At 46.0% G+C, this 7,922-nt stretch overlaps 1 protein-coding gene across 1 annotated transcript in view; it reads left to right on the top strand.

The window, feature by feature from the left end:
• Positions 1-6,222: 6,222 nt before the first annotated feature.
• The window catches only part of pbx1b (pre-B-cell leukemia homeobox 1b), a 14,992-nt gene continuing 13,292 nt past the window's right edge, over positions 6,223-7,922 (top strand). The window contains exon 1 of the mRNA XM_030373162.1: positions 6,223-6,493. Coding sequence (XP_030229022.1) covers positions 6,293-6,493 — 201 coding nt within the window. The 5' untranslated portion in view covers positions 6,223-6,292. The remainder of the gene's footprint in view (positions 6,494-7,922) is intronic.

Genomic DNA, 7,922 nt, shown 5'->3' with positions numbered 1-7,922 from the left:
CAACCCTCCCCCCACCACAACCCCCCCCGCACATGATCAAATCCACGACATACTGAGACCCCCCACTGTGGAGGAGCCCCCAGTGTACGGGGCAACACACCGGCCTCCTCTTTCAGACATCACGGAGGACGTGGCGTTGGGGGCATGGGGGAGGGATTGTTTGATCTTATATCTGTCCAAGTGTGACAGTGTGGAGCAACATCTTTAATTAAAGATCAGGTCCACCCTTCGTCCTCCCCTCCTCACCTTCCTCACCCACCTCCTCCTCAAACATAAAAAGAGGAAAAGAAAATCCATGCATGGCCAAGATGTGTTGTCATGCCAACACTGCCGTCCAAATGCCACGGATATGTAGACTGGGATTACATGCAGTGATGGATTCTGACAGCCCTGTATTTGCCTGCATTAATCTGATAGGATAGGGGGTCCTGGACGGCCCGGCTCAGGGGATATAACTGGTTTAGAGTTGGTTTTGTTGTGTGAAAGTATGGCAGGGAATCCATCCGAAGCGGAAACTGTTAATCCTGCAAGTCTTTGATGCGCTCCCAAATATTGTTGGTGACTCACAGGATATATTTAGAAATAGCCGTCTTTGTGATTGTTTTTAATTATTTATCATTGGGTTTTTTGGTAAAGGGCAATTTGAGAAGTTTGATGAATATTTACCGCAGCTTTTTAAATCGTAAACGATCCAATTCAACCTCAAGGCAACATTTAGTAACTAACAAGTCGCTGCTATGTTTTGTTGTTGGAGGGGAAAAATCCCATGAAAATATATATTGTATAAACAGTTAAACGGGTTAAACCTTCATCTTTCCCAAACCCGATTGGCCTGGACTTTTATTAAATATCGATTTGATTTGTTAAAGGCCAGGAACTGTTCGGTTGGACGAATGTCATGTTTGATTCTACTTTACAGTTTGTTGTCATTGGGTGACATTTTGTTTACATCGAGTACAAAGTACAAAGTACCACACAACAAATCGCTCAGTCACTCCGGATTCGATCAAGACAGTGACTGAGCGATTGTGAACACTTTGTTCTTTGTTTTCTTATATACACAGTCACACACACAAAAGCACACACACACACACACACACCAATGCACACACCACGACAAGAGTGTTTTGTTGATAAAGGAAGGCTATGAGACCTAGCTGTGTAGTAGACCTAGTGTATAGTGCAAGAGAGAAGTGCACGGGTGCAGTGCATGACAGCAGTGCACGTACGGTATACAGCATTTTCTGACAGCAACACACTCTATTTGAAATACCACCTGGAGGAAGCCAGCATCCATTAAAGAGAGAGAGAGGGAAGGAGAGAGAGGGAAAGGAGAGAGAGGGAGAAGGAGAGGGAGAGGGGAAGACAGATGCATAGAGAGGGAAGCAGAACAGAGAGAGAGAGGGGTAAAGAGAGGGAAGGAGAGTAGGACAATGAAGCGAGAGAGAATAGAAGGGATAGAGAGAGAGAGAGAGAGAGAGAGAGAGAGAGAGAGAGAGAGAGAGAGAGAGAGAGAGAGAGAGAGAGAGAGAGAGAGACGGAAGAAGAGGCAGATAGCAAGGAGAGGCAATGTGTGAAAAATGGAGGGACAGATAGAAAAAGATAGACAGAGGATAAAGAGAAAGCCGGAGAGATGAAGAGATGGTGCAATAGAGTGATACAGATAGAAAGAGAAAAATAGACAGAGGAGATGAAGAGAGAGAGGAGAGAGGGACAGAGGAGGGATATAGACAGACAGGGAATGAAGAGAAAGCTAGAAAACGAGTGAGCCAGAGAGAAGAGAGTTGGAAGATAAGGAGAGAACTAGAGAGAGATAGACAGAGAGGAGAGACAGAGGAGATGCATACAGATAGGTGATACAGAGAGACAGACAGAGAAGAGATGAAGAGAGAGACAGAGGAGAGATAGACAGGCAGAAAGGTAATTAATAGAAAGCTAGAAAAAGAAAGAAAGAAGAGAGGTGGCAAGAGGGGAAATGAGGACAGAGCAAGATGGATAGACAGAGAGAGATAGAGAGAAGAGAGACAGAGAGGAGTGAGACAGAAAGAGAGGAGATGAAGAGAGAGACAGACATAGAGACAGATACAGAGAGAAGATGAAGTAAGAAACAGAAAGGAGACCGTCCGGCAGGAGATGAAGAGATTACCAGAGAGATAGACAGACAGAGAGATGAAGAGAGACAGAAACCGAGGCGATGAAGAGAGACAGAGAGGAGATGAAGAGAGAGACAGAGAGAGTTAGGCAGAGGAAATTAAGAGAGAGACAGAGAGGAGAGACATACCGAGAGGAGATGAAGAGAGACGGAGAGGAGATGAAGAGAGAGACAGAGAGCAGAGAGAGAGAGAGGAGGGGGGGGGGGGGGGGGGAGTGAGCAGAGAGGGATGAAATCACACACACAGATAATTGTTTATCCCTGTGAGGAGCGAGTCTGACTGCGGGTGGCTAAATAAGTGAAGCCCCTCGGCCGGTCGGGGAGACCGGCCGACCCAGGGCTCCCCAACATTAGGATGAATCAATTACAGCGCCATTACCGCCGCTAACGCGACCCTAGCTGAGTTCTCTAATTACAACCCTCCTCCCCTTCCTCCTCTTATTAATGTCATTTGTTTAAGATAATCCACTCGCCGGTTTTAATTATGTGCTTTAGGTCAACTGCGGGATAGACACACCACAGTGGGTTCCCAACAAGCCCTCCCGCTGAAACATCCCATTATTTGTTTGGTTTTTTTAGGCACCAGGCATCGCGGGGAAGCGAACCAACTAAATTCGCAAACGAGAGCTCCACTTGACCGTGTCCAATCTGTCTTTTTATGCTTGGGGACTCGGGTTGTATACCGTATACTCTTTCACGTTGTAATTGGTAAGGGGCCGTCAGAGTAGTTTGATAAATGTTTACCACATCTTTTTAAGTGTCTTTACTGAGAAAAGTCCCACATAAATAATGTATTCTTATATATATTACCTCAAAGTAAAATTAACTAACTAACTTGCTGACAAGTTGGATCGTGTTTAGGCACAATAGGGAGTTCGACTCCCGGCAGAAAAGGTTGAGAGTTTGACCAGCCTCAGTCTACCTCTCTAAGCATTGTTGGGCCTGAACCCTCACCTGTCTCTATTGACAACAGACTGCATACATATCACAGTAAATACATCTTCTCCGTAACAGAATCTACAGCTAACTTGAATGGGACGAGTCTGCTTCCCCTGGCCTGTCGGTCGAGAAGCACAAGCGAAAGAAGTGTTAGAGTGTAGTCGATTTTACCAGCAGCGACCGTGTTTGGCTTGTTTCGGTGCTCAGGGGACAGTGTGTGTGAGACTATGTGTGGTGTGTGTGTGTGTGTGTGTAGTACGTGTGCGCGAACGTGGGTGTGCAGTGTGTGTGTACTATGTAGGTGTGTACCGACGTGTATTAGTGTGGTGTGAGTGTGTGTACTATATGGGTGTGTACCTACGTGTATTAGTGTGGTGTGTGTGTGTGGGTACGTGTTTGCGAATGTGTAAGCACAGTGTGTGTTTGTGTGTGTTTGTATATGTGTGTGCGTGTGGGTGTGTGTGACAGTGTGCTGTCACTGAGGGATGACAATACACCTCCAACATGGCGGCCTGCTTTGTTCCCTCCTGGTCTCCGCTGACAGATGCTCCCCAAGACAGCTGGATCAGCAACAAAAACAAAATGGAGCAGGGTTTTTTAAGGAGATGTAGGTTACACGCCGTAATGTGCGCCTAAATCTCTCTCGTCTCACTGGTTTGAGGGTTGAACGGGAGAGACGGGTTTAAGAAAGACTTATTCGGGTATTATGAGGATTCTACATTAGCCCTAAAAAACATTTTATTTTTTTTGGACGTTCCAAACTAAATGTGGAATTGAACGCTGAAGGAGTAGGAGCTTGGATTAAGCCTACTAATGTGTTTAACTTCATCGCCTCTTTGGTTCTTTTTTCATTTCGCAGAGTTTCTCCCCCGAAAGTTAGTTTGATGTTTTTCTGTTTCATTTGATCTGCGCAGAGATCTTCCAAGAAGCGAGTCTCTGGCCCGGACATCTGTTCCCTTCAGAAGAGCGATGTCCAAGCGCTTGGAGCCAAGTTAAATAAACACTTTGAGAACGTCAAGCCGGGACTTGGCAGCGGGCAATCTAATCGCTCTGCGGACGTCGGGAATTTTTATGTTCCGTTTTCATTTGACAGACCAGACGTTTTACGAGTCCGGGAGAAAAGAGGAAAAATAGGACGGAGCTCTCTGCCCGAAACATCTGAGAGCCGGGGGTCCTCCCTGATCCCTGCGTGCTGGCCGTCCTGAAGTGCCGTTAGTCATTATGGAGTGACAGCACCGCGCCCCCACCCTACTACCCACCACCCCCGACCCCCTAACGCCCCCCCGCCCGCCCCAAACCCCCATTCAACGGAGACCCCAACGATCATCTGGATGGATCGAGACATGAACAGTAACATGCATCGCCTCAGTCTCCTCCCGCTCAAACTAAATGCCATAAACACATATTACGTCACTTCCGTTCTTTAACCATACACGAGCAGGCCGCTGTCTGCTTTTACGGGGGTTCGCTCGCTTCTGAAGCTCAGGGTACGCAGCTGAAAAGGACTCACCGGGAGGGAGAGAGCCATTTGAAGCTGGTGGGGTGATAACAGTGCACACTTATTTGAACACTTCAGCACGCTGCTGATGAGGCAGCAGGCGTAGAAGGCGACTAAGAAGAAGACAAGGCTATAGTGAACTCTAAAGGAGTAACCCATGAGAGGCAATGTGGAAAAAAATGGTTGGATGATAATTGCGTTTGATTGTAATAACCCATGCCGGGGTTAGAGTTAGTGTAATGGCTAAGGGTGATGGTTCATTTGGAAGAGATACACGGGAGTAGATACACAAGGAACCATATGTTCACTTCGAAAGACCTCATTTTGCAAAAGAAAAAAAATACCAGAAACACACATTTCTGCTTTGAATTAAAATACTGGTGGCCTTCCAGATCTGGTGAGTGGTTTGGACTAAAAGGTCTTGTATGTAATAACAAAGAGAGAGAGATGAAAAAATGGAGGTCGTGGTGGGGTTAGGGTTAGAGAAAAGGGATTTTCCCTTCAACTCAATCCATACATGAATAGAGTTGATGGCGTCTGCGTAATGAGACAGGATGTTTGTACAGGTCTGAATGCCCCCACCACACCCTGCCCGACCCCCCCCCCCCCCCCCCCCCCCAACACTCAATCTACCTCCCGTCGTGAATTTGACCTGAACCCCTCACCTCTCACTCGCTGCATTTGCATTTGCGAACACTTTAGTGGACGCGTCCTTCCTCGTGGTCATGCAGCCGGCTCCATTCTCATCACATTGACCGCCCCCCTCCCCCCTCCAGGCCCGGACAGCAGTCTAGGGTTAATGCACCAAGCGCTTCCATTGTCTCTGAATTAATCAGGTTCTCAACCTGCCTGTCCCTTCTCATTCCACGCCGCGGACACGCGTGACGAGTGGTTTTAAATGGCAGCCGAGGCAAATAAAACCGCCCCGAAAGTCGCAAAGTCATAAGCTAAACGACTGTGACGCTGTGAAGTAGTCCTACATGGCAGCGCCCGGGTGGTTTTGATGCACTTGTCTCCTCCGCGATCAATTTGGTGCGTCTTTTTTTTTTTTTCATTCGTGTAGAAGATAGTGATCGTAACTGAAATGGATAAGTCGTCTCCGTGATGAAGGGAAGGATCTAATCCTGTACATTTTAAGACCCATGAAAATGGAAGGTTGGACCTCGATTGGGAATCAGAATGGCAAGGGAGCCCTCTATGGGCGAGAAGAGGCAATGCATGGTTTTCATTCGCGAGCGTCCAGTTCTGTTGACACAAATCTTCTCGTCGGGCAAGTAGTAGGATATTGCTAAAATTGCTCATTTAAATAAAAACTAAACAGCTATGGCTGATTAAATATTATGAATTGATATAATCACAGAAATATGCAACACAAACATAAGACAACAAATAGGCCCACTATAAATAAAAAAATTCCAACCTCCTATCTGCATTGACAGAGCTATAGACTCTGTGGGAGAAGAGACTGGGGAACCTGGAACGTTAACATACCTTTGACAGGAAGAAGTATTAATTATAATGTTCTTGTGGTTTCCTGCTGTGGCAGCAAAGGACAGCGCAGCCGACTCACCCCCCTTGACCCTGATCTTGACCTCTGAACCTTTCTCCCTGATCATAACCTCTGACCTCTTCTTCTTCTCCCCCCCTCTGTAGTGCTGAGTATCCGTGGAGCGCAGGAGGAGGAGCCTCCAGATGCCCAGCTCATGCGATTGGACAACATGCTGCTGGCGGAGGGCGTGTCCGGCCCGGAGAAAGGGGGCGGGTCTGCTGCGGCGGCGGCAGCGGCGGCGGCGGCAGGGGGGGGCGGGGCCGGAGCGGACAACTCTGCAGAACACTCAGACTACCGCGCCAAGCTGTCCCAGATCAGACAGATCTACCACACGGAGCTGGAGAAATACGAGCAGGTACGCACGCTGAGAAGAACGCACACACACACACACACACACACACACACACACACACACACACACACACACACACACACACACACACACACACACACACACACACACACACAAATGCAGTAGATTATGTGAACTACACACAGAGTAGATGACATGTATTACATACATAATGGATTGCGTGAACTACGCACACACACTCCATTACATGTACAAAGTTACATCACAGTCTGTAACAGTTGAGTCCACATGATCATCTATTTTAGGGGGTTAACAGTATGGATCAATAGATTATGTAAAACAGACATACTATAACAGTAGGATATTGCAGTATAGATCAGTAAACCTGCATAAAATTAGAGAATATAACAATATCTATCCATATAACAATAACATCAGCTTAACAAGGGAGTCTTATACGGCATACAGGTGCCACACAATAGATAGGATATAGAAAGCTACACTATATAAAAGTTTATCAAACTAGAGATTGCAACAGAAATGTCTGTAGCAAAAAAACACTAATATTTAACATGAACTAGAGATTGGTGATTTCAGTGAATATTTCAGATTGAAGAGGCAGCGATCCACGGAGTAGAGGCACATTTGGGAAATAATCATCAGCCTTCGGGAGAAGCACACGTTCTCTCAGTGACACCAATCTAATAATGTCAGGAAATTGGATCACTTTACTTTAATGAAACCTTTAATAATTTGACAACTCAGCATTTAAATGTAATTATGATATTACGATCGGGTAATGTAAGATCATATCTCGCCTAAGATCACAGCATCTATGTAATATCATTTTATTGCCCCAGCTCTGACGTCTACCAAAGCAAGCCCCGCATGGCGTAGCGATAATTGCAGTCTCATTCAGAAATTCACCTTCCCCGAGAATGGCTTTAGGCCTATCGCCCAATCAGATTCATCTCTGACTACCACGACGCCACCATTGTATTATTGTTCTTATATGTGTTGATGTTATGAGTACAGTATTGGCAGTTGTAATCTTTCAACTGTAAAAACCAACAAATAAGCAAATTAGAAACTACAGCACCAGTTCAGATCACAAGACTTCTGTGACGTCATTTCAGTCTTTCTGCAATTCTACCAGAGGTGGAACTTCCTGGTCCAGAAAATAAAAGTCCTCTCTGGTATTTTGAGTCCACCACATAGGTTCGCTAATCAGCAGCTAATGAGTGAAATCCTCTGGCCCTATGCAGAGGCGCGTCGAAAACATGGAACAGGACTTTTATTTTGTGAACAGGGAGTTTGTGCGTCTCTGGATTTCTACCTCATTTCTACATGTCTTTTATGCATGTTCTTTTTGCATTGGCAGTTATTCCCTACTCCCCCAATATATCCCCAACTATCTACCACATCAATAAATCAACCAGTAAGTGCAATTTAAATGCATACTGTTATGCCT

The sequence above is a fragment of the Gadus morhua genome, chromosome 12 (genome assembly GCF_902167405.1).
Source record: "Gadus morhua chromosome 12, gadMor3.0, whole genome shotgun sequence".
NCBI classification, from domain to species: Eukaryota; Metazoa; Chordata; class Actinopteri; order Gadiformes; family Gadidae; genus Gadus; species Gadus morhua.
This window is presented reverse-complemented; position numbering and strand designations above follow the sequence as displayed.